This window comes from Humulus lupulus, chromosome 7, assembly GCF_963169125.1.
Source record: "Humulus lupulus chromosome 7, drHumLupu1.1, whole genome shotgun sequence".
Taxonomy (NCBI): Eukaryota; Viridiplantae; Streptophyta; class Magnoliopsida; order Rosales; family Cannabaceae; genus Humulus; species Humulus lupulus.
The window spans coordinates 38282977-38310170 of NC_084799.1; the positions used below are offsets into that span (position 1 = coordinate 38282977).

The 27194-nt window shown below is 35.8% G+C and overlaps 5 protein-coding genes across 5 annotated transcripts; 2 read left to right on the forward strand and 3 right to left on the reverse strand.

Moving 5' to 3' along the window:
* Window positions 1-6233: 6233 nt before the first annotated feature.
* LOC133791183 (serine/threonine-protein kinase BSK5-like) lies at window positions 6234-10095 on the forward strand. The gene is made up of 10 exons (XM_062229105.1): window positions 6234-6666; window positions 6816-7033; window positions 7140-7275; window positions 7634-7767; window positions 7867-7972; window positions 8194-8279; window positions 8558-8746; window positions 8851-9012; window positions 9210-9323; window positions 9628-10095. Exons 1-10 carry the CDS (start codon window positions 6579-6581, stop codon window positions 9868-9870), a joined length of 1476 nt encoding a protein of 491 aa, XP_062085089.1. The 5' UTR covers window positions 6234-6578; the 3' UTR covers window positions 9871-10095.
* Window positions 10096-10620: 525 nt separating this feature from the next.
* Window positions 10621-13544, reverse strand: LOC133791188 (mitochondrial import inner membrane translocase subunit TIM10). The gene is made up of 6 exons (XM_062229110.1): window positions 13401-13544; window positions 13229-13276; window positions 12924-12976; window positions 11921-11959; window positions 11706-11775; window positions 10621-10983 (listed from the first exon to the last, which is right to left on the reverse strand). Exons 2-6 carry the CDS (start codon window positions 13268-13270, stop codon window positions 10933-10935), a joined length of 255 nt encoding a protein of 84 aa, XP_062085094.1. The 5' UTR covers window positions 13271-13276; window positions 13401-13544; the 3' UTR covers window positions 10621-10932.
* A 148-nt stretch (window positions 13545-13692) lies between these two features.
* LOC133791187 (uncharacterized) lies at window positions 13693-15974 on the forward strand. Its single transcript, XM_062229109.1, has 4 exons — window positions 13693-13822; window positions 14253-14367; window positions 15109-15185; window positions 15685-15974. Exons 2-4 carry the CDS (start codon window positions 14267-14269, stop codon window positions 15813-15815), a joined length of 309 nt encoding a protein of 102 aa, XP_062085093.1. The 5' UTR covers window positions 13693-13822; window positions 14253-14266; the 3' UTR covers window positions 15816-15974.
* Window positions 15975-16112: 138 nt separating this feature from the next.
* Window positions 16113-18168, reverse strand: LOC133791185 (uncharacterized). The gene is made up of 2 exons (XM_062229107.1): window positions 17301-18168; window positions 16113-16682 (listed from the first exon to the last, which is right to left on the reverse strand). The coding sequence occupies exons 1-2, from the start codon at window positions 17765-17767 to the stop codon at window positions 16460-16462; spliced, it is 690 nt and encodes a 229-aa protein (XP_062085091.1). The 5' UTR covers window positions 17768-18168; the 3' UTR covers window positions 16113-16459.
* A 1248-nt stretch (window positions 18169-19416) lies between these two features.
* On the reverse strand, window positions 19417-21302 carry LOC133791186 (uncharacterized). Its single transcript, XM_062229108.1, has 3 exons — window positions 20949-21302; window positions 20673-20715; window positions 19417-19942 (listed from the first exon to the last, which is right to left on the reverse strand). The coding sequence occupies exons 1-3, from the start codon at window positions 21216-21218 to the stop codon at window positions 19791-19793; spliced, it is 465 nt and encodes a 154-aa protein (XP_062085092.1). The 5' UTR covers window positions 21219-21302; the 3' UTR covers window positions 19417-19790.
* Window positions 21303-27194: the final 5892 nt, after the last annotated feature.

Consider the following 27194-nt stretch of genomic DNA (forward strand, 5'->3'; position numbering starts at 1 on the left):
TGTGTCTGTTATAAATAATTAAGTAATTACAATGTTATTTGTAAAATTGATTTTAAAATTAAAATATATGTTAATCAAATAAAACAAAAACAAGAACATATTACCACACTTCATTAATTAAAATTTATTTTGACATTTTAACCTCACATTAAACTAAATATAATTAAACCTAAAAATACATAACCCTAACTTTCTTCTTTCCTCCTATTTTTCTCTTCCTTTCTTTCTCTACAAGTGGTCGACGCTGGCAGCAAGTGAGAGATGGTTCAAGATCAGGGGTGTTGAATTGGGTGTGTCACCATCTCCTGAGGTCGTGGCTGAGACGGATTTTGAGATGCGAGGGCTGAGTTGGGACGGCGAGGCACTGGGCTGCGAGGTCTAGTTTGATAGAGATGGGCGACGGGCAATGGGCTTCGACCATGGAGGTGTAACAGGCATGCTTAGACGGAGATGGGTTCAAACCCTGTCTGGAAAATTTGGGTTAGTGATGGGTTTGTGAAATATGGGTTGAAACGATATCTGATAAATCTTGTTGTTTTCATGGTATTTTTTGTGGGTTCATGGGTTTGGTCTATGTTGAATTTGTAGGTTATTTTTTGGGTTCATGGACAGGAAAAGATGATCATAAGTATCATCTGAATTTTTTTGTGTGTATTTGAGATGGAGTTGAGATTTTTTTTTTTCTATTAGAATCTGATTTGAATGGGTAGTTTATAATAGTTTTGTTGGTGCCCACTATCTTGGCATCGCACAAGAACTATCCAAGTCTCTGACTTAAGTTTGCTTTAATGAATTTTTTATAGGTTTGCTTGAATGAGTTTTTCCTCTTTTCGAATGAGAAGATTTTGCTCTATATTCTGGAAGCTTGAGATTTCTTATGCTAATTTTGTTTTTATATTTTTATTTTTAAAAACTGTATTAATTGTAAATGAAGCATATTACAATTTTGGTTTTTGTCAATATAAAATATGTTTTCTAGTTTTGAAATAACTTGAGTTCTTGAGGAGTGTTCAACGGTGTTCTTCATTGTTTTGTAACGCCCTACTACCTTAGAGTCGTTACTAAGTGAGTTTAAAAAATGTGCACTTAACTAGCTAACCAAGCATTTAACTCAAAAGTGTAATTAAACTGTATTAAAATCACATAATTTGAAAATGTAAACATTCACTGAAAATTATAAGTGTTTTACATTAGGGATCTCGAAAATACTGTTTATAAATATTTACAACTCAAATATGTTTTAAGTCGACTAAATGACAAAATAGGATTCAGTACAAAGCATCTCCCAAAAATACCCCTGGCTGTGGCAGCCAGGCAGACCGGACATGTACGCATCGCCTCATGCTCTCCATACTCTTAGTTGGTCGGCTTTCCCCTTGCCCTTACCTGCACCATAGAGCACCCATGAGCCGAAGCCCAGCAAGAAAACTCCACACAAATAGATAACATTTGCATATCAATTACTCAGCATATAACAAATCCGCCAACAGGCTAAACACGTACGGCCATGCCGTCCCAGACGCTTTACCAGGCCCTGGGTTCACGGTCTACACCGTAAGGATATCCCAGGCGCTTTACCTTGGCAACTCGCACTCCGCGTGCTAAACGTTGCTCCTGGCCCTCTTGCTGTTATCGGCCTTCGCCGTTCCCGGCCCTTGCCGTTCTCGGCCTTCACCGTTCCCGGCCCTTGCCGTTCTCGGCCTTCACCGTTCCCGGCTCTTGCCGATCATTTACATATTTTCATACATAGCATAATTAATCAAACACTTAAACATGTATTAACATAATCAATGGGCTATGCCCTGCATATAATCATATAGGGTCGTGCCCTGCAACACAACTATGGGGCCTCGCCCTGCTCTATGGGTACATCGGTTTTCTTTACTGTGTCTCGAGCTTCTTGAGCACCGAAGTCTTGAGCACGGTCCTCTAACCTGAGCCTCGCTGAAAACCTAGTCACAACACATACATAGCACTCTCATTACTAACCAATTTATAATCATCTCCCGGAACCAATCCCGTGCTCTCGGGACCTCCCGTTTCCCCCCACAAGGTAGCGGAAGCATCCTCCGAGCCCCCTGATCCAAACCCCCAAAAACACATTTTCCCCTGCCCAGAAGTTGGCCTAGCGCCGCGGCATAACCCCTTAGGGGCCGCGATTTCCAGAATGGTCCCATGCTCTGATTTAGCCTAGCGCCGCGACACAGAAGAACAGGGCCGCGGCGCTCATACGCGAACCCAGAAAACTGGGTTTTTCCCAACATTTTCTCAAGCCAAAACTCTTCCAAATCAACCCCAAGGTACTCCCAAGTCCCAAATCAACTTAAAACCCCAATTAGACAGTATGGTAACCCAGAAACAACAACAACAAGAAGCTCAAATATCCAATCAAATCCACAAATCACCTAGTGGTTTAAAACTTTATCAAACTTAAACCATAAACCAGAAAACTTAAACCATTTTAAAATATAAACCTCATAAATGCATGGAATTCTTACCTTGAACAAGAATTCGACCTTGAGCTTCCTCCAATTCCAACTCCAAGCTAAACCCCTTTGATTCCCAAGCTGAATTCTTACAATAACAAGCCACAAATCCAGCTTTCAACTTTCATTCTCAAACTCTAAAAAACATGCTTAGAAACTTAAAGAATACAGGGATGAATTCCTTACCTCTGTGTTAATCACACCCTTGAGCTAATTCCCCTAGCCACAGCAAGCAAAATCCTTCAATTCCTTAATCTAAAATCCTCAAGACTCCTCAAGCTCTCAACCATCAAGGAGAGGGAGGAGGGAACCGAATATGAGAGAGAGAGTTGAGAAATTTTGTTTCTTTTTTTTTCCTTCCTCTGTTTTTGCCAAAATGTTCTAGTATATCCCAGCCCCTTAACTAAGTGTAACCAGCTGCCAAATGACCCAATTGCCCCTTAAGTCAACCTAAGTCCTCACATGCCACCAAGGGCGATTTAATCTTTTAGCATATCCCGCTTAATCCTCGAGTATACCTAAAAATCCCCGTTTAATCGCGACACGTCTAAACCATTATTGAATTACTAACCGCCACTCAATAATTCCCGAACACTTTATAATATTCCCAAAATACCCCTAAGCTCCTCCCGAGCCGAGTATTTGACCCCGTTGTGACTTTCTAGCTAAACAGCTCTCTAGGACTGTCTCGAATCGTGCATCGCAATTATATCACCACCCACATGTGGTATCAATCACAATACGCACAAATATAACATTTATGCCCCCAAGAGGCTAAAATTATAAATATGCTCCTAACAACCAAATGGGGCCCACATGCATATTTAATCACCTAACACATGCACTTCTAATCACATATTCACTAAATTCACATATTAATACAATATAAAAATTATTGCCCTCCAGGCACGCTAATCAAGACCCCAGCCTTATTAACAAATTTGGGTCGCTACATAAGTTATTTAATTTTTTAATTTAAAACTATTAAAAATTAAGTTAAATGTTTTGTTAATTAATAAATATAATTTTATTAATTAAGTTGACCATTTCAAATATGCTTTTATCAATGTATTATTTGAAATGAATTTTAATTACTTATAATTAAGAGTAATTTAATCATATTGAATATTGAAAAAAATGTTGACTAAATTTGAGCATAAGGTACCATTTTTAGCTTATTTTTAAAAAGAAAGGTACCAGATGAGAATTATTCGCATGAGACTAAAACATTTTTATGACTATATATGAGTTATTTCAATCCCCGAGTAAAACTCATGTTTTACTACATATATATTTTAGTATAATTATGATTCAAAACAGGACATAATTCTCATTTTTTTTACTGGGTGATGGGCATGTGTGTATATAAGAAGAGGAATAAAGCACCCTTATTGTATAACATATTGGTTAAATTGTATATGAGGAAAAAAATTATGCATTTAGTAAAAGTGCATGTAGCACATTTCATGAGGGTAAAATTATCATTATTGTCATTATTTTTAATATATTTTTTCTCCCTCTAATGCTTCCCAAATCCAAGGACAAATCTAGCTGATGAGTGATGTTGGAAAGTTGCCAAACAGAGCCATGAAAAGTATCCCTTGTGTCTGTGCTGAAATCCTAGCTAAGTACTATAAAATTAAGGCAAGTGAACAGCTTACTCTGGCTTGCTTTTCTGGATTTTCTGCATTGTATAACAAAAAATATTTTCTGTGGGGATGGGGCTAGGTGGGTTGGGTAGGGGTGTGGGGGTGTTTATCACTTTCTTGCATGCACTTCATGATGGCATTGAGGCCCATCTTCCCTCATCTTTTGTCAACGTTTTTTGTTCTTTTGAAAAGAAAAAAAAAGTTATTAATAAAAAACAAATTTCACCTGTTTCTCCTTTCAATGGCTGTCTTTTTTTTTTTAATTAGTTTAAGCTGATGAGAGGAAAATGGGCTGGAAAAGTCGTTAAAGATTGAGATCAGGTTGGAATGCAATGCAATCTTGTTAAATAAGATGAAAAAAACATAATGCTGGATTCGAATTTGGGATGTAATACCATTAGTTTATATCTATGACTATACAATGACTTACTTGAATTCCTATTTAAATTAACTGAAAATAAAGTAAAAAATTTACCATTCAGTTTTCTTAAAAAAAAAACAAAGACTAGAATAACACTTTTGGCAGGTACTCTTGTGCATAACACAACATTTTTCAAATTTATTTGTGAGTATAAATGCATTATAAAATTGAAACCTCATTTTTTAAAATTAACTTAAAAAGAATAAAAATAAGTTTACCAAGCAAATTTTCAATAAAATTGTGAATATAAACAAGGGACCCCTAAAATGTCAATGGTTTTTTTTTTTTTTTTTGTTGCAACCTAAAATATCAATGTTACATCTAAAACCTTTATATAACTAAAAATATTTAAAATTGCATAATGTTATATAGAACTCATGCAGCTTACATTTACATCCATTATTATTTATTGATGATACATATAAAGGATACAAAAGGCATGAGACAAGACAATAATATAGTGTACTAGAGTTTGAATATTCGAATCTTGCCCTTTACAACTAAAAATTCAAATGGGAGAGACACCATACAAGCACAAGGCTATTGGGCTACAGATATGGCAAATACACCAAAAAATAAAGAAAAAAAGGACAACATTTCACTCCCACTCTTATTTTCCCTTTCTTCTCCAACAAATTATTGATCAATTTTCTGAAAATTGGTATTCCCTTTTATTTAATTTTTTTTTCTTGTTTTTATCATTTTGGACAAAATTTCTAGACCCTATTAAAAGTAATTCATCTAGTACTAATACTAATACTATAAGGAAAAAAATAAAAAAAAATAAGACAAGCAAGTAGTCAAGGTAGTTCATTCACACTGGTCCCTTTGGTGTTCGGTTCCTCCCACAGTTGCTTAAGCAATGAGAATAGGTCACGCACGTGACAACCCACCCCTTTATAATATCTTATCCTTACCTATACTATACCCACTTCTTTCTGACTTCTATTAGTGGAAACTATATTAATCAATTAAACACTTTATTTAAGTGTATCATGATCATCATCATCATAGAAAACATCTTTAAATTAATCCATAGAATCAATTTAATTATGTTTTTAATATGGCACAAAAACGACAACCAGTTTATTCCAAATCAAATCAAATCAAAGAAGCCTATAGCCACTTTCAGATTGTAAGCAAACAAAAGAAAATTCTTTATTAAGTTAATATAATGAAAGAAAAAAGAAACAATAAAACGTTAAAAAAAATAACACTTTTTAACTAATTAGATGTTAAAAATTTCAATTAGTTATAAAAACCATTTAATTAATGGAAGTTGTAATTGTACCTAAACTAAACTCAAACTCGTATATTGACATCTTTTAACTGATTTTGACCACATCTTAAACTAATCTAAGACAGCTACTTCGTTTCATTAAGCGTGTTAATAGTAATAAACTAATTACTATTAAGATACAAAAATGGTTAAATTTCAATTTTTTTTAATTAATTAAAATATTTACGTGTCTGCACGCGCGTAGGGATACACAATGACACATCCCAAAAATGACAACGTGGCCTCTATAAAAAGTAGCGTGGAGCTCACGTGCGCACGAGTCAATTAATTTTCAACTTAATTTACCTCGAAAGAAATCGAAAAATAAATAAAAAGACAAGAGAGGAGAGGGGAATGATGAGCTGGTAAGAAAGCTCAGGCAACCCAAACCCACCCTCAAAAAAAAAACCAACCTTGGATCCAAAAAGATCATTTTCAGTTTTTAATTTTTTTTTTGATATAATATTTTAAGTTTAGTTTAATTTTCTAAAATTTTCTCTGTTACTTTCTGGCTTCCCAACCAAAAAGCTAAGCAATGCCTCTGTATAGCTTATTATATTTAACTTCCTCGTCCCAGCTCCATTTTCCTCCCCATCTATCTCAAACCCTTAAACTTTCCCGGAAAGTGACTGGAGAGGCCAACTGAGAGAGAGAGAGAGAGAGAGAGAGAGAGAGAGAGAGAGAGAGAGGGAGGGAGGCTCGCCTGCATTTTAGTTTCTTTTTCTTCTTGAGGTTTTGCGGCAATGGGAGCTCGTTGCTCTAAGTTCAATATATGTTTCTTCCCTTGTCAAATTAAATTCAAATCTCATCTCCACGACTCGTTTGATACAGGTGAGAGTTAAAAATAAATATATATTAAAAAAATTTAAGGTTGTTTTTCTGTCACTTTCTCAGGAAAATTTTACTTTTTTTTCCTGGTACATTTAATGAGGAAAGTAATGGTTTGTTGATTCTGCTTTTTGTGTGTGTGGATATTATAGAGAGTGGGAGCAGGAACGATGACTTGTTGCCTGGGTTCTGCGAGTTTAGCTTCGACCAGCTCAGAGCTGCAACTTCGGGATTTTCGTCAGAAAACATCGTATCGGAGCACGGAGAAAAGGCTCCCAATGTTGTTTACAAAGGCAAGGTTGACGATGACTTTTATATTGCTGTGAAGCGTTTCAATAGGTCGGCTTGGCCCGATGCTCGCCAATTTATGGTTCGTGTTCTATTTACTCTGATTCTTATGGAGAAAGAATGTGCGTGTTTTGATGATATTGTTTGGCTGGTTTTGTTGATCCATTGTGCTTGTTTTGGGTTTTCAGGAGGAAGCCAAGACGGTGGGACAGCTGCGCAGTGAGCGCTTGGCAAATTTGATTGGGTGTTGCTGTGAAGGCGATGAGAGACTCCTTGTTGCCGAGTTCATGCCTAATGAGACTCTCTCTAAGCATCTTTTTCATTGTAAGGTGTCTCCTCCTTTTGTCTGTTTTTCTTTTTTCTCTCCCTCTTTGAGTTGATCTTGCATTCAAATTTGATGGTTACAAGGTATTTGTCGATGGGAAAACATATCAAATTTAACAATATATGAATGAAGATCATCGATTGGTTTTATAATTGGAGAGAGTTTCTTTATTTCTGGTGCACTTTTTGCTCTAATCAAATTATGCCCGTCCCCTTAGGAATTATCTCATGTTAATACATACTTTAGGATCTATAAAAGGGAAATGAATTGAGTCTTTTTTTCTTCTTTATTTAAAGGATTCATTTATGCATCATAGGCGTATAATTGATTTTAAAGGTTATCTATTTTGAATTGTAGGGGATACCCAGCCTATGAAATGGGCAATGAGAGTGCGGGTGGCTTTGTATCTGGCACAGGCCTTAGAATATTGCAGCAGCAAAGGGCGAGCACTATATCATGATCTTAATGCTTATAGAGTCTTGTTTGATCAGGTACTCTTCCTTTTCACGCTTTCTCTGTTTCCGAATTGTTTTGTGGCTAGGGTGTCTCTGGTAAGCTATTCCTATTTTCTAAAACCCTGAACTTGACAGGATGGTAATCCAAGACTCTCCTGCTTTGGTCTTATGAAGAATAGTAGAGATGGCAAGAGCTATAGTACCAACCTGGCTTTCACCCCTCCGGAATACTTGAGGACAGGTACTAATCATAGTCACAGAGAGTGCAATCTTCATTCTTATAATATAACTTATGTTTACTTTTGCGAATTTCTAAGTAGCTCATAATTGATTTTGTATAATTTGGACAACCAGAACGATGCCTTTCCCACCACATATATAAATTTTTTACAGAATCTTTCAACATATTGCACAAAATTATTCAAATGGAGCAATAATTAGTTATTCATTTTCCCCTGCCAGGAAGAGTGACATCAGAAAGTGTGGTTTACAGCTTTGGAACCCTGCTACTTGATTTGCTAAGTGGAAAACACATTCCACCCAGCCATGTAAGCTTTCTTTTCTTTACAAAGCTATATTTAAGGGGGATGGTTACACATTGACTTTCAGGTGAAACTTTTGACCAACGATAGTAGTTCATAATGTTTAAGTTCGCTTATAGTTGCTGCTATTATGTCTTTTACAAAGAATGTAGTGAGACAAATTTCTGAAGAAAAAAAAATGTTTCCTACTTGGATTCTGATTATGATGCGAATTATGGTCATATTATCAAAATAATTTTAGGCTAATGAGATATATCTAATTTCTTAATTTCCTTTCCCAACAGGCACTTGACTTAATACGTGGTAAAAATATTTCTATGCTGATGGATTCATGCTTAGAAGGCCACTTTTCGAATGATGATGGAACTGAAGTAGTGCGGTTAGCTTCACGGTGTTTGCAATATGAGCCTCGTGACAGGCCAAATGCCAAGTCTCTAGTGATTGCTCTCACGCCTCTTCAAAAAGAAACGGAGGTATGCCCAATTTCTTTTCCTAAAAGTGATTTGCTTGCCTCAGTTTACAAATGAAACTCTACTGGTACCAAATTAGGTTGTCTAATTTCTTTTATACATAGCAGGTTCTATCACATATTTTGATGGGTATTCCACATCGAAATGCACCTCCAAAGGAGCTCCCATTGTCACCTCTTGGTGAGGCTTGTTCAAGATTAGATCTTACAGCTATACATGAAATATTGGAGAAGGTTGGATACAAGGACGATGAAGGAATTGCCAATGAGGTTAGTTATCTTCAATTTTTATTTCACTTCTACCCGTAGATGAATACCCCAAGTGACCAAGGGAAATCTTAATTACAAGAAACCAGAGCTGACATAATCCTTAATGGCATGATATAGAAATTGAACACATAAGTTTGAGTAATATGATAGTTCTTTACTGGAAGTATCATCCAATATATAATTTCCTTTGTTTGCAGCTTTCATTCCAGATGTGGACAAATCAAATACAGGAGACACTAAATGCTAAGAAACGTGGAGATTCTGCATTTCGATCTAAAGACTATGCTATTGCCATAGATTCTTACACAAAGGTAAGTCCTTTTGATGTAACAAACATTGCGTCCCTTTTCAAATGTGGCATTGGAAGATTTTAAATTCTATATCATGCAACAGAAAAGAAAGTATAACTATACTTTATTTATTTTATGGACATTTCTCAAAACTCACCAGTAACCCCCAACTGTGTTTGAGTGATTTGAATTGATTATATCTCATTCAATATTTGAGTGGTTAGCCACAACAAAAACATTATATTTAGCAGCATTATATTTAGAAATGTGGATTCGTTAAATTGTGTGTCTCACTAAGGTGAAATGTTCTTTGTTTTTGGTGCAGTTCATTGATGGTGGAACAATGATTTCTCCAACAGCCTTTGCTAGGCGCTGCTTGTGCTACTTGATGAATGACATGTCACAAGAAGCTCTGGGAGATGCGATGCAAGCACAAGTAATAAACCCAGAATGGCCGACTGCCTTCTATCTTCAAGCTGCGGCCTTGAAGAGCCTGGGAATGGAAAATGATGCAGAAGAAACTCTAAAGGATGGTACATCCTTGGAAGCCAGAAGAAATAGAGACTGAGTGTATAGGTTTTTTTTTCTTTTTCTTTTTTCTTTTAAACTTGTATGTAGTTTTTGTCCATTCTCTCCTTGAATTTGGAGATTCAAATGTAACTACGGTTATGTTGGCCTTGGTGTAGTTTCCATTTGTCTTGATTTAAGAAGCTTCTCTACTTTGGCAATGCGATGCTGTAACATCCTATAATTCCAATTCCATGCTCATAACATTCTCAAATATTAATGTTCATCAGTTTTTTCCCAAAATTACCTTATGATCCCAAAACTAGAGCTTTGAAACCGATAAAGCCTTGCATCTTCTCTCGTCTTTGTTTTTTGAACTTTTATGGCCAGGGAGCATAATCATTTGTCTTTGAGTAGGGCGTCCACCATTTTTGACACTAAATTCGACCACTCAAGATGAGAATTGCTATTAGACACCATTGATGGTGCACACAATTATTACTATAAGTGTACCAAACGGTGTCCATAACAATGCTCAATGGCACATTCCAGCACTACATCTACCCCTCATATACAACATATAATAATATGTCTGTTTGATTCTGCACCAGTAAACCATGCATCCTATGCTACAAACGGCAGCCTACAATCGTTATCCACAGCAAACTTTGCATTATTTATTTGATACAAGGACATATACGGAGATAGATAAGAACACCTACGTAGTGCACAACAGTTCGAAGCACTAAATTGAACCCAACTTAAGTTCTGCTTTGTAGCCAATATATGAATTAAGGGCCCAAGGTAATGAAGCTCCACAACTTTTCAGTCAATTTTACTCGAAGAAACTCAATTATATTATAGCAGCACAAACTAGAAACTGCCACCAATTCTTCTCATCACCTGAACAATGTTTCTGGATAAATTGGTGATTTATTAAGGGAAAAAATCTTCATTATAAATGATAAACTGTAAAATGGCAGCAAAAGTTAAAAACTGCCACCAGTTCTTAGACATTAAAATAAAATAAACGACTACAGTGAACAATTACAATCTTCACTGTCATCATCAGGCACCAACTCAAGGCTGTATCTACGAACAAAAATCAGAGTAGACAAATTTTTCACATTCCTGGTCGACCAGAACCAAGCAGCTGGCCAACTAAATTAGTCACCTGGGGAAGAAAACAGAATTGTCCTGATCAAAATTCATTATAGTATGGCTTCCATTACCCCAAAAAAATAAATAAAAGATCAATTATAGCACTAACATGAACTAAAAGATGAACCAAACAAACTTTAAACGATATTCTCAAGAAAGACAGAATTTCTCTATGTATCTAAGCTGTTTGAAAGAAAACAGCGATCTATCCAACCCAAACTAGAACATTCTCTAACAAACAGGACACAGCTCATAAAACATGAACATAGTTTGTGTTGAATCAAAAGCCTGCCCTGTACGCTACTTAAGGGAAGCAGGGAACATCTTACATACTTATAATTCTTAGTGCATTTTCACATTTTTTTAACAATTTATTTTTAAGCATTTCAATTTTCAACACAAGTGGGAGAGTCCTGGACTTCGGTCAAAGGATCTTTGCAGAAACTCCAAAAGTAATTACGACAACAAAATAAAATATATTAAAATATCCACCACAAACAACAAACAATTAGCTTTTGCTTATAGCCAAAAACATAAGATAAGTAAAAAGTGTGGATTATTTTTATTTGTTTGGATAACTATTATATAAAGATTTTTTTCAATTTATCAAAGACAGATACACAAGGCATTTCCAAACAAAGAGGGCCGAAAAAAGATAAAGAGATGTTTCACAATTAGTGTTTTCCAATTCGGACTTTCAAAAATTACAGCACTAAGAACACATGCAATACTTACATGCCAATATTTTGAGACACAACGATCAATGCAACTGTTTTCACCCATATTTAGCTCTGACTCCTTGTACCTAAAAACATGAAATGTATCATAAACACCTTTCAGTTCAAAATCACAGAAAAGAGAATAAATTTTTTATTGGCTTAAATGAAAGAGAAGTACTGAAAACGACAATAATATTGATAATTAAAAAAACCATAGAAAGTTTCACCTACTTTTTCTCAACACATTTGTTAAAACACGTGTGTGTAAGCCTGAAAGCAAAAGAGAAATATACATAAATGAATAATTGAGAGATGCAATTATTTGAGAGTAGGTTAGGAACTTCATAATTACTGAAGCAACCAAATTGTGAATGTGTACAATACTCTTTTTTACCAGTAAAATAAAGAAACCAATCTACTATACCAGTGCTCAATTTATCAAAAACAGATACACAAGGCATTTCCATATATGTTGAACAGGGAATTTGAAGAGAACAAATTATTTTGGACTGAAAAAGAATTAGTGATTAGACCTTAAATAGGAAACTGACACAAGCATCTAGTAGAATGGTGTTATATGGAAAATAATGCATAAAGATGTTAAATATTTCACACTGAAAAACTTAATTGGCAATTTGCATAACTTTTTTTGTTACATTAAGGGACCAGAACCCCCAATAGGAAACTCTAACACGCACTCACCCACCCAACCACTTCAGATAGCCTCAAGTGGCAAAATTTTTTTAAAAAAGTTACAAGGGTGCAACATAAGGATTTCGCCCATGTAAGAACTACTCTAGCCCAAGCACACTTAACTGCTAAGTTATAATAAGATGCAGTGCAGGTATGATCACACCCAAACATGCTATGCCACTTGAACTTGGGAGTCAATAACCATCAAATTTATGATACCAGAGGAAAGGAAAAGACCATTGCTTCAGAGCACTGACATGCACATGGAAGTCAATTACCTAGCTGATGCATCTTAAGGCCCAGAGCAAATGTTTAAAAGGAAAATCTATAGCCGTGCTATCCTTATAAAACGTTTTTATGCACTTCAATTTTCAAAGTGCGCACCATCAGCATCAACAACGAAATAGGGTACTTACTGACATTTGTTTACATGGGAGATTGTTTAACCAAATAATAATAACAATAAAAAAGTGACCATCTTCCTCATTATGATAAGATAATAGTTGTGCTGGAGAGGCTTGCAATGCGAAAAGAAACTTACTTGTTAAATAACTCCACTCTGTATTCCATCTCTTTCTCTGCCATACTAAAGATCTGTAAATATAACCAACACAATAGATAAAATTAATATTTATCACACAAGAAAGAATGGTAAAATAATGACCTTAAAATCTGAGGCAACAATTTAGTAACACTCACACACCTCCACACTACCACTAAATTTTCATTGCCCAAAAAACTTGGACCCAACTTTAGTAAAATTCTATATTCAACCTAATACTTTAATCTCTTTTCGCAGAATCAATAGCCCTGGGGAAAAAAAGCCCAATTGGAAAAGTGAATTACCTGTTCCTTTTCCAAGGACGATGGAGTATTATTGGAAGCCATTGGAGCCTGAAAAGAACCACAACAATTAAATCACCAACTCTTTCAAAATCATACCTAATTGGATCAATTACAACTAACAATCTTACAAAATAATGAAATTAGAGCTTGCACAGGTAAGTACTCGAGCTACCTTAGGGTTTTAGAAGAAAATCCAATACAGTGAGTTCAAATCCCTCTTGCTTGTTCACACCTCCAGTAGTGGTGTCGTTACTTGGCCAAAAGGAAAAAGATAAAGGATAACCCTAGTTTTAATTACCCAGCAGGTATATATAACGAGTTAGGGTTTAGAGGAATAAGTCTAGGGTGTATATAAGTAGACTGAAATTTTGTGAAAGCATTGACAATATCGAAAATATTTAGTAAGGGTTTAAAAGAGCTCCAATAAGAGAATGCCACGTGGGAATTAATCGGTATTTGATTGGTTAGAACTGGGAGCAAAACTGTAATTTCGTAATCTCCTTTAAACTCAAAGTTTTATAAACGCTTAGCCAGTTCCCCTTCGGCGCTCTTGTCTTCTTCTCGCATTAAAGAACCACCGGCCCGGCGATACTGGTAATCGATCTCTCTTTTTCTCTCGTTATCTAGATATATTTATATATGTATGTATATATCAAAAAGAGTACAAACTAATACATATTTATAAGGTAGAAGTTTTTTTCATGTCAAACCTTCTGAATGTTAGAGATGTAAGTAGACTGAAATCCTTATGGTGCCGTTGAAATTGGGTAGTTTTGTTTGTTGAAGAAGAACGTTTGAAATTGCTTTAAGTTTCTTTTTTCTTTTAATTTGGTTTTAAAAAAATATAAATAAAGCTGCAATAGAATGAAAATAGTTTGTAAGTCCTTCATTTTTATTTTTTAGAGTAGATAAAATTTTATTTTAAACTGATGCTGTGTGGCCATAAACATTTTTTAATTTGTATGTTGAGTTTGTTTATTGTGGAAATTTTTGTTTTGGGTTTTTATAAATAATGATTTTGCAGAATTTTCTGGAGTAATGGAACACGGGTCGTTTTCAGATCTTAGTAAATCATCATTTTCTTTGACTGATGAGGATCATACATTGGCAAACTCAATTAGGTTCACTTTGAATCAGGAGTAAGTGCTCTTACATGTATTGTGATTTTTCTCTGATCCTATTTGTCGTTAGTTGTTTATATATAATAGTTTAATTAGGACTTTCTTTTGAAACTTCATCCATCTAAAATATGGCATAATTGTCAAAGCCTTGAATCGTATTGGCACTTGGCAGGGGAGACTTGTGTATGATTTCAAGGATAGTTTTATTTTTTAGGAGCTACGTCGTGAGATAATATATTCTTCCGAAAATCCATTGGATGATGTATTTTGAATTATGTTCTGTTATGATTCTAGCTTTTTAAGTGAGAAAAACAAATGAGTATGGAAACAAGGTTCGAAAATCATAAAAGAAAACACTGAAAGTATTGGCCCTTTTTAACTTACAAGGGAGTCAGGAAGGATTTAGGAAAATATATCCTTGTTTTTGGATATGCAAGAATTTGATGATGAGGTTGGTCATTGAGTTTGTGACCCATTCTTTATTAAATAAAATGAGAATCCGTCACTATCTACATCCTCCTTAATTTTGTGAAATTGATGACAATGAAATTTTCAAGTCAATTTTAAACCTACCCACAAATTTACTTCTTTATTCCAGTGCAAAGAGTTTGTAAGGTTGTTTTCCTTGTAGCTATTATGTTGTTTTGAATAAGAGAGATTAGAGTGATTTTATCCTTAATTAACTTAATAATAATGCTTCTTTTCATGAGAGTATGGTGTTCAATAAGATGCTAAACAAGCTAATTTTATATATTGCAGTCCAAGAGTAACATTCTGTGGATACAGCATTCCCCACCCTTCAGACAATCGTGTTAACATCAGAATTCAGACAACAGGTACACGCGGTCTTTTTTAAAGGAGATCATGACGATACATCTCTGTCCTGTGCTTATTGATATGTATCTTTAATTTCTGTTATAGATGTGACAGTATTGGATCTATACGATTATGCTATTAATTTCTTCTGTCACCACTTACCAATACGGTGGCAGTACTTCAGTAATGTAATCTTCATTAACTTAGCCCATTTTCCAACCACTCTCAGTCTTGGCTTATCATAACTTTAACTAGGGTCAAACTTGCATCTTTTAATGCCTAAAGCAACAGCAGATTAATTATTGAGTATGCAAGCATATATTTTTTCTTTTGCTTACGACATTGCTAGCATTATATTGTAACCTATTATGATTGGCCTTCTAGAATAAAGACTACGTTTCCTTAAACAAAGTAGCAGCTGGTCTTAAGTAGTTCATTGTTTTCCGTTCCTGTCATTTAGTGACTGAGAATATTTTATTTAGTGACCATTTTTTTTGGGGTTATTGCATGAAATTTCAGGTGACCCGGCAACAGATATAATGAAAGATGCATGCCAGGATCTAATGTTGGTATGCAAGCATGTCAGGCAAACTTTTGACCAGGCTGTTGTGGATTTCAAAAAGAGCAACAAAGACATGAAAGTCGACTAGTTTCGAAATCAATAAGTTCCTAATTGCACACTTCTGTTAATTTTTATGATAAATGTAATTGAAGACAGTTGAACAGCACAACATGTTTACTGATTTATTAAAAATGCAATGATTTCTGATCTTTTGCTTATATAATATTGCCAAAGATTTTGATGATTATTAGTACAAACTTTTCCTTCCTATGAACCAGAATTTTCGACTCCCTGCACCTTGGCTAAAGTTGCTTGTCGTTTTCAAAGGGGGTCTATATTGGGATACCAGCGACTAATATTTAACTTGCTGAATTGAATCAAGATAGATAAGGCAACTGGATTGATATCACATTATTTTTTTTCAGTCTTATCGAAGAATCCAATTTACCGACACCATTGAGTGCATTCCGGGTGGATAATGGGTCCACTAATATCTAATTACATGTTGTGTCTTGTACTGAAAATACCGACGATGGTTTACCTACTTGGCCAAAAAATTTCTGACCTTGTAATAGATTCAGACTGGCATTGGAACCATGGAAGCTTTCTATATTATAAACGACAATAAACTTGATTCTAACTCAACCAACATTGTATCATTAAAAATTATAATGAAAAAAGAAAAAAAAAACGGATGATACAGTAAGGCTTACGACTAATCATGGGGATTCATCAAAGAATTTTGAAGTGAAAAAGCCAGGAAGTAACAAAGGCAAGAACCATGCAGGCAAGCAGGAAATTCATTATCCGGCGGCCATGCCAGATGGTCTCTACAAGGATCACAGGAGCTCCGGCCGTCATCGTTATCGATGGAGCTGTCACAGTAGTAGCATTTGCCTCGTTTGTCCTTTCGCCGGCTATGTTTAGGGCAATGACACCACAGATCTCACAGGTTCTGCACAGTGTTCTTTCAAAAGTAAATGACAAGAACTGTAGAATGCTAGAAAATACTACTACTTATTTCTTAAGCAAAAGCATGATTAAATCACATTATAGTACATCTAGTGAAATAATGAATTAGAGAACAAATTGAATGAAAGTAACACGTGTACCCTACTACTATAATTGCAATTGACATGGATCAATGAATGAGGTATAAAAAGTTGGTAACTTAGCCTTCAATACATGGAAAATACTACTATTACAAATTGGATAAGGATAGAATTGAATTGCATCACCTTCAACAGGGAAAACATGTAAAATCCAAAAATTGACATACAATGTGGTGTCTATTCGAACGGAACAAAGTGAAATTTAAGCCATAATCTACAGAAATTTTCACTGTTTCCCCAAAGACAACCAGAAGCAAACAGAACTGCCGTACAAAAATAGCACTATTTACACTTGGTACTTCAATCTCAAAAAAAAAAAAAACATCTAGAACCAAAATTGGGTATCAAAGAAGATAATCTCCAGCAAGCAAATTAGAAAACTAACATATGGGTACACAAAATTTGTCTAAAACACTAAGCCAAAACCAAATAATAAATTAAAAGAAAGAGAATATACTAACGTGTCGCCCTTGATCTTGAACCAAGTATCGGCACAATGCTTGTGAGCAGAGCCCAAATCACCCTTGCAAGAGCAACCCAACTCAATCGGAGCACCACAATCTGAGCTTTCGCTCTCCAAACCCAAGTGACAAATTCTGCAATCTCTTCTTTCCACCTTACCAAAATGCACTTTCATCTCTAAGGTTCCACTTTCCAAATCAACCTCCCAGTCAGACGAGCTTCTTTGAAGGTCAGTCAAACCTTCGATGTCACTAGAAAACTGGGATCGACCTCCGGCCCCGGACCCGAACCGCGAGTGCCAAGACTGGTCGTCGGAATCGTCGTCGGAGAGTGACACCTCACTGCCTCCTCCTGCTACAACAGGAGGACGACGAAAACGACGATGATGATGTTGGTGGTGGTGGTGGCGCTCTTGATCAGGCTCTATATCATTATGGTGGGTCAGACTCTCATCAACAGCTGACATCTCTAAAACCCAGAAAGAGAAAAGTCATGAAATGGTCAAAAGAAGAAGCATGGAAAAGCTTGTAGAACAAAGTTTGAGGCTTTCTACTTTAAAGGATTAAAGAGCATTGAGCTTGAAACTAAGAATTCTGAGAGGTAAAACAGTAGAGAAAACAGTGGTTGTGGAGTTTTCCCGAGTGTGGGGTAGGAGTAGCAGTTGGTGTTTGCTTTCGCTCCACTCTCTCGTTTGTCAAATATCACTGTCGAGACTCGATTGATTTCTCTCTCTGTCTGTATGTCTTGTTCTGTATCTACATGACCAAGTCTACATGTGTATATGTCAATACCTCTTTTTACCATCTCGGTTGCATGTGTCAGTTTCGAGCAGTGTCGTCGAAAAGGAAAACCCAAGAAAACTACAGTTGGGGCCGCATGTGGGGGGCTTGTGTGGGGGCATAGCATAGTATATGGCATGTGTTCAAGGACGAAGCTACACACTCATCTTTTTGCAGTGACTTGTAGGACTCACTCAGAGGGAAAGTGAAACGGTGTTGTTGATATTTCTCCTTTCTCCTTTCTCCTTTCTCCTTTTCCCTTTTATTATCTTTAAAGAAAGAACGGATTATGGGAAAGTGAAAGGCTAAGCATGCGGCATGATGAGTGAGGAGTTGATTGCTTCTAGTGCTCTAGTGCTATTTCCACACTTCGTCTATTCTCTCTCTCTTTCTTTTTATTTCTCTAGTCTTTACCCTCTTTTTTCTCCCCTTTTCCTTTACCGTTCTTTTCTCTCTCTCTCTCTCTCTCCTTACCCTTCTTTATCTCCTTTTTCTTGCGTACCGTTTTCATGGTCTTTGCTTTTTTTTTTTTTATCATTTGCTTTCTATCTTGGTAAATGAGATGAAGAACCGAGAAACAATTTGAGACCAAAAGATGGAGATTGATTACTACATAAAGAAAAGTTACAGTCCCACCTCAGTTTTTAGTTCTGTTTTCAAGAGGGGTAAATTTCGGCTGATAAATAAGAAACTAACTTCAAAGGTGAAAAAAAATTATACTTAATTTTAATAAAATATTGTGTTTATGTAATTCTCTGTTCCTTTTTCTTTGCCTTCTTGCCTCGGTAATAGAAGGGATTAATTTGACAATGCTAAGTTCCAACAACGTTGGCCTACTTAAGTTACATTTTCTAGGAGTTATTCTCTTGTAAGCTTCCAGCTGGGTCCTTTGGTTCCTGCTATACAATCACCTCATAATTTTCTTGGATTGATATTCCATAATCCCATTATGGGATCCATATCTCTTAGAAATATCAGCTTCAAACAATGTACAGCAACAAACAAACCACTTTCACATATAAGTTGGGGATGTCAATTTCACCGAGTGAGATCCGACCCTAATGGAGAAATTTTTCACCGGAGTAAGTGGTGTGGGGCACGGGGCAGGAATGGTATTACGTGCCCAGCCTTGATTTATATATATATATATATTAATATTTAATAATTATTAAGGTAAATTCAACTAAATTTAAGTAGTGAATGGTGCAGGGACAGTAAAAAAAATTATAGTGGAGATGGTAGCTGTAAATGAAAAACTGTCCCCGCCTCACACCATTTACATTCCTATAAGCTTAATTATATAAATGAAATTAATATGGATTCAAGGGCAAACCAAAAAAAAAAAAGAATACATGTAAAGTAAATAATTTTAGGGACAAGATACAAAAATATTCCAAGAACCCAAAACTAAAATCCAGATCTAAGCCTGCATGATGCCTTAAGCTGGCGCTAACGCACTGGTTATTGGATATCAATTCTGAAAGAACCTGGTCCCATCTAAAACAAACAGCACTAGGACCCGCAAAAGATAAGAAATCTCATAGAAAACTATTCTGGCCTCAAACTAATCCATGACAACAATTTGCATCGCCAAAATTCTCTAGTTTCAAAGAACCTGGATGTTACAATGGTGCGTAAAATAGGCAACTGAGCTAATAAAAGACAATTAATAAAATCCAAAAAGGTACCTATAACACAAATGGAATTTCATCAAGCAGCTTGAGCATTATCTTTTGAAACATTTTCTGATGGTTTAGCCATGCTTGGCTCACTTCCTAATGATTTGGTTAAGTTCGGGATGTACTTCCAACACCGCTTGTGGACTCCACTTATTTTCTTGGGAGCATCAGCCGCTGCCAAGCCTGCATACAATTCAGTTCATTAACATCATATTTTTAAACAGTAGAAGAAGATAGGAATGATTCAATACTGAATTGTTCCAGTCAACTAGGATTAAGTATTATAGTACCAATTCTTGCTATTTCAGCAGAAATTTAAGGTGAACTATGATCCTGATAGCATGATAATGTTTCTATTTAACGCAATCAACCTTCGGTTTCTAATTTGTCCTAAACCTTTCAACGTTCATCAATGTCCTCTCTCTCTCTAAATATATATATATTTATATATACCCTCTAAGCTTTGAATCTTGCAGTAGTTACATATGAACAGAAAATGAACCAATACTTCAAACTTAGAACAAATATAAGGAAAACTTCCTAAGATTAAGGTATCACTAGCCTATCACCCCAACGTTTCAAGGGATGGGATGGTGGCAGCAATTGGAATACTATTGAATGAAATGAAACGAAAACCAAGAAATGGAAATGGAAAAATCTCATTTCCGTTGGCCCCTTCCACTTCATCTACTTGTTATAAAATTCAAAGCTGCGTCGTTCATAATCAGAAACTCGTACCAAAAATCTCATTGTGATTGTTTTGAGTGGCAACATGATACATAAAACATATCCTTAAATTTAATATCATCTTTTATTAACAATGAATTGTAGCAAAACTAGTAATGTGAAGCTAACACTTACATAAAACGATAAGAACAAGAACTAATTTCAATAAACAAGAAACAATACGTACCTTCCTTGTGTACGATTCCCCATGCCTTGCCATGTCTACCATCCTGCAACAGAACCAATCAGATTAATCTTTAACCCTTAAAACCCATAATGGGGAAAGAAAGACTTCACCATCTAATTTCTTAAACCCTTAAAACCCATATGGGAAAAGCAAGTCTTGACCTTTTAGCAGGGTATTCTAGCTGGCTATTTCAAGAACTGTAGTAACGAATGAGGGAAAGAGAGTAATTGAAGCTCAAAATGAAGAAAAAGAAACTCGAACAAGAGAAAGAGAAACCTTGTAGAGATTAATTTTAGTGATCTCGTATGAGACCCCAGTCCAGTGAGTTTTGGCCATGTGGTAGCCAAGACCCCAGTTGGGCAGAAACTGAGCCACCTCGAACAGGTTTTTCTTCTTTTTGCGTTTGGGTTTCTTCGAAGCGCTAGGGCTTGGGGAAGGAGGTGAAGGCGATTCAGTACTGAAGCTTCTGAAGAAGTTCAATGAAAGTTTGAAGATGCTGTTTAGGTTCCGATCGGTTGCGGCTCTGGTTACGAGAGTGTTCGCCATTTTCAGCTTCAAGTTTGCTCTGAATGAGGGCTTTTCCTTTTAGTGCTGGGCTCAGGCCTCAGAGGACAATGACCAATGGGAATGACGTCGTTGCTATACTGTTCTTTCACTTTAAAAACGACGTCTTTTTCCCTCACTTTATTGTCGTTATTTGGGAAACAAAATTTTGCTTTTTTTTAGTATTTACACTAAATATGTAATTGAAAAATATAATTATTTACATAAATATGATATTTTAAAAATAAAAATAAATGTATATGGGATATTACCTTTTTCTTTAAAAATATGATATTAAAAATTCACATTTAGATTTACTCAAAAATATAATTTAAAATTAGCTCTAATTTTTATAAACTTCATTTTTTTGTTATTGCTATCAACCATGGTGACGCACCTCATCATATACCTTTTGCACTACCCCACCAATTTTTCTAGCTTCTTCGTCAAATTCACAAAAAAATTTAAGCAACTTGGGTTCAATATTGATCATTCTCATCATCAGCAAAGTTAGTCAAATATTCTTTATTCTTATCGATCAACTCCAACCATGTTTGTAGCTTTTGATCCTCAGTCAATTTCTTAACCAAAAAATAAAAAGTTAAGCCATGGGTTTCTTCAAAAGTTCATCCACAACTTTCTTAAATCATGCATATTTCAATAAGTGACCTATCAATAAGCTCACAATGATAAAATATAAGGTTTATATTTTTTTGGATCTTGTGTTTTGTCATATTACTTATTTGGATTTGTGTTTTGACAAATTATTTTTTAGACCCTATATTTTGTAAAATAGTTAAAATAGAATCATAAACTTAATTTTGATGAAAAAAAATTGAATATAACAACACAATTTTTAAGCAGAATGATTTTATTTTTGTTCTGAATTGTTAGTTTGGTAAATTATTTGTGATTTTAGTTGAGAAAACATTGATCAAAATCGGGTTTAGGGTTGTATTTTAACAATTTTACAAAACATAAGGTCCAAAAAGTAATTTGTCAAAACACAAAGTCCAAACAGGTAATGAGAAAAAATATAGAGTACAAAATAGTATAAACCCTAAAATATATACTATATGCATACGTAATATTACAAAATCTATCCGTTTCTTTATACTTTAGTACCTCTAATACGGAAGTTTTGTTTCATTTTGGATTTATGATCTATATATAAACTTTTGAGTTTCTAGAATTTGAGCAGATAAATGTGTATTGAGAGGTTATATGTTCAATAATTATTAATGCAGTTTCAGTTTTTTAGGTGGTTAGAATATAATGCTTATTTCTTATTTCATGAATGTTTTAATGACTTTCAAATTATGTTATGCTCAGTTATGTTTCATATATAATTTTGTTGAAATGTTATATGTTTAGCCTCATTCTTCAACAGTGAACTATTTAAGTGGAGAACAATCATAATTTAAACACCATTTTATAAGGTATGTTATTAATTATGTTGCAATTTACGGTAATGATTTTGTTGTTTTAAGTGTCATTTTTATGGTTGTAATTATGTTATATTCAAGTACAAGTGTCTGCTTATGGTGTTGTTATGCTTTATTTAATTATAAATATCTTTTTAAGGCCTATTAAACTTTTCATAAAATAAAAAATTGTGGTACCATTATTTTCATGAGTTAAACTAAAATTTATGTTTTAATCTTTAGTTAACTAATTAGGGATTTATCACATAATGCAATGTCCAACCAAAGGGGCCCTTTGGTTAGAATTGATTTGTCTTTTTTTCTTGGTTTCACAAAAATGATGGGTATATATTTTGTTTTGTGTTCAAGGAACTTATTAGTTTTTATGTTCTTGCTCTTCTAGTGGCACTGAATTGGGCTCAAGTTCTAGAACTTCTGGTTAATAAATTGTCTTATGATTCTCTTTCTTGGGTTTGGTTCTACGTAACAACATATTTATTAGAATGTAAATGGTGTAATTTTTTACTGACATTAAAATTCTATTGTCTAATCTTCCGAGGGCATCTATCTCTCATGTTAGTTACAATTTTAATATGGTGACTCATGGATTGGTTAAGCATGACATTTGGCTAGACAATAAGCTTTCTTGGTTGGAAGATGTCCCTATCCCAATCTCTCATGTTTTTCAATCTTGAATAGTGATAAGGTTTATTTTGACAAAAGAAACATAAAAAAACAAACTTACAAGATGATGAATTTAAAACTCATACCTTAAGCATTCTTTTTAAAGGTTGTCTATTAATTTAAAAAGCTGATAATAATAAAAAATATACATACAATAATTTACGTTTGAGGCTATAAGTTTTTTTTTTTTTTTGTTACAACTTAGTTATGTCAAGTTATAGGGTTTTTTTTTTAAAGATTCAAAGGCATCAAAATTGTAACTCTATATTTTAGCCCTAGTTTCTGCTCAAATTGGGTTAGTTGCCAACCTTTTCTAATTTTTGGGTTACATAGTTGTTCCTTGATAATCAAATGCATCAATTTTTTCCCAATGGTTTAGGCGGGTTGGGACTCGTTTTCAATCCGCCTATTGTAAAGATTTGGCGATTTAATTTTTCTTCGAGTTATTTGATTTACGTTTTTTCTCGGTATTTTTGGTTTGGTTTGGGCGGTTTATTTGGGTTGGGCGGGTCTCAAAAATTTATGAATAGCCCTAGTTACTAATTCTCTTTTTTATCATCGTAACCATGAAAAAAAAAAGACAAGTTACTGGATTATCTTACATGCCATTTTTAGCAAGCAAATGATATAAAAGTGTTACTAGTTGTCATTTGTATCTTTTCAAGGATGCAAACTGTTGACTGTCTTTTTAGCCAACGACGTGAGGACGTCAAATACGACAAACCTTCAAGAGAATGTAAACGACAACAGACGGTATAAACAAGAAAAGTAAATAACACAGGAGATTTTTATAGTGGTTCAGCCCCGATTGTCGGTAATAGCCTAATCCACTTAGAGTTGTGATTTATAGATCCGTACTCAAGATCAGATGGACTGAGCCAACTGAGTTTCTTCAGTACAGATTGTGAAAATACAAGAATTCTCTCTAATTTCAGCACTTTCTCTCTCTAGAATAGACAGACCCAATTTTCTCTCTCTAGAAAGAAGAAGCAGAAGGAAGCCCCTCTCTCATCCCATAAACTCTCTATTTATAGGCTTGGGATCCTCAACTGATATCCCCTTATGATAGGGATATTTTATTATATTTATTACATTTAAACATTCAAAATTTGAAATGTAACAAACCCCCCATTTGTGGGAAGAATGAGAGATTCCCGCGTATGTTGTTGGAGTTGTGTCTGACTTAGTCTCCTCTAGCTAGTTGGTCCACCTCTTACTCACTACCCATGCAAGTGCTGGTTGAACATGCATGGTGGTAGGATATGCATGGTGGTAGGACATGTTGTTGTGGGTTGAACGTGCATGGTGGTAGGACATGCACTTCTCTCCTCTAACATGGCACTCTCCTCTAGCATGCCATGTTCCTCCTTGAACCAATCTCCTTGGCTTCTCCTCGGACCAAGGTGGTCCGAGGCAACCTCCTTGGCACCTCACCTTGGACAACATTGGGGCAACCTCCTTGGCACCTCACTTTGGACAACATTGAGGCAACCTCCTTGGTGCCTAACCTTGGACAACATTGAGGCAACCTCCTCCATAACATCTCACCTTGGACAAGGTCAAGGCATTCTCCTTTAGCATCTCCCAAACATGTCCGATCGAACATTGTATAGGCTCTCCTTATCAAAATCTAAGTCTCCTTCCTCTTGCATGAGACTCCTCCTCCTTAGCTACTTACCTTGGACACGTTCGAGCCAACACTTAGGAAACCTTGGGAGGCTTGCCTCCTACACATCCTTGGGGTCTCTTAGGACCACATCCTCCTTGGGGTCTCCTAAGACCACTTTCTCCTTGGGGTCTCCTAGGACCACTCCCCTTAGCTCTCCTAGAATGCATTCTCCTTAGCCTCCTAGGATGCATTCTCCAATTTTTGGGTATAACACAAACCAATCAAAAAATGTTACTCTCTAAGTTTTTTTATACGATTTTCAACAAGAAAATCACATAAATAAAGTTGTTATGATTTGTGACAGTCAAAATCCCGTGATCCGCAGGGGGAAAGACCAGGTAAAAGATGTACAATCCCACATCGCCTAGGAAAGGTCAAGTGTGATGATTCTAAGACTGTGTAGGTATGAGACTACACAGTTGAATATGGCTTAAATGGATTGATGGGTACTACCTATGCCAACAAGATGCATCTTCGTTTCGGTAGCCCATCACTTGAGAACTCCAAAGTTAAGCGTGCTTGACCTGGAGTAGTCTCATGCTGGGTGACATCCTGAGAAGTTTTCCCAGAAAGCGTGCGAGTGAGGACAAAGAATGCTGGAAGGTTTGTAGGGCCAGTCGTCACATGGGGCGTTACAACTTGGTATTAGAGCTGCCAAGGTTTAAGGGTTCTTGAAGACTGGCCGGGCATGTACACTCGCCACTAAAGACAAGCTCGACTCAGGGTTCAGTAACTATTTATGTGGTTATGTGTTTAGCTGCTTAAATATGATATAAATGCCTTATATGCATGCTTGATTAAGGAGCATGAGATAGTCTGATAGGGCCTGACCCTTGACTGTTGCATGAATGATATAGAATGTGCTTATTAGCATTATCATTGCTTGTGAATGCAAATGAACCGCTTATTAGCGTTATTGTATGGACATGTTGGTCAAGATATGCTTATTAGCGTTATTATTTGCATATTGGTCAGGAAATTCTTATTAGCACTGTTAACACTGGCAGGGATTAAAAGAACATGCTTATTAGCATTGTTATGCATGTATAGATCTTGGAACATGCTTATTTACATCGTTAATCACTTATGAATGCTAGAAATGCTTATTAGCATTGTTATTTGCTTATGAATATCAGGAAGTGCTTATTAGCAGCATGATTGAGTATACTACGTGTTGGCATGCTTATTAACATTGCATCTATTGTTTATCTATTTGATCTTGGACCGTCAGGCGGCAAGGGGTATAGTTATTCCTTACCTGACGACATTTAATCACTGCAGAGTGGGTTAGATATCACTATGATTCCTCGAAGGTCAGAGAGGTTGGCTGGCCAAGAGATACAGGCCTGAGAAAGAATGTCCAGTGTCAGGCCCCACTGCTAGCTCCAGAAAACTGGTAACAGGTGCTTGCTGGTATGCAAGCTAGGTTAAAGAGGCAGGAAGATGAGATTCTCCTCTTGAGACAGTAACATGTTTCAGTAGGGAACCCATAGCTCGCAGTACCGGCAGTGACACAGCCAGAGGTACCAGCGGTAGTATAGCCCCAGGCAGGGGGAGATAGATGAGAGCCCCTGTATGAGAGGTTCAGGAAACAACACCCTCCAGTTTTTTAGGGCAGCTCAGATCCACTAAAGACTGAACAATGGATGACCATGATAACCACCATCCTGGACTTCATTAGGGTGTGTGGTAATGAGAGAGTGGCATGCACCACTTACATGTTTCGGAAGGATGCCCGAATATGGTGGGAGGTGGTATCCCAGACCAGAGCAGTAAACACCACATAATGGGAAGAGTTTAGAACTTTTTTTAACAAGAAGAACGATGCAGTTAAAGCTGCGAAGGCTAAAGAGTTTAGCAAATTACTTCAGGGAAACATGACAGTGACTGATTATGCCCTGAAATTCGACAAATTGGCAAAGTTTACCGAGGATCTGGTTTCCATTGATGGGACCAGAAGAGAGAGGTTTCTCTAGGGGCTACAGCCTATGATAGCCCGGGATGTTCGTATTATGTAGAGTCCAAGAACTTTACTTAGCTAATTGTTCAGTAGTATTATAGTATGTTTAGTATTATCTTTGTTACTGTGGATTTTTGGTTCAGACCGGGAATTATTTGGACACTCATAGTAGTACTTATAGATTTTCTAAGTTTAATCTATAGTTTAAGAATATTAAGTATAACCTAAGATTTGATTAATGT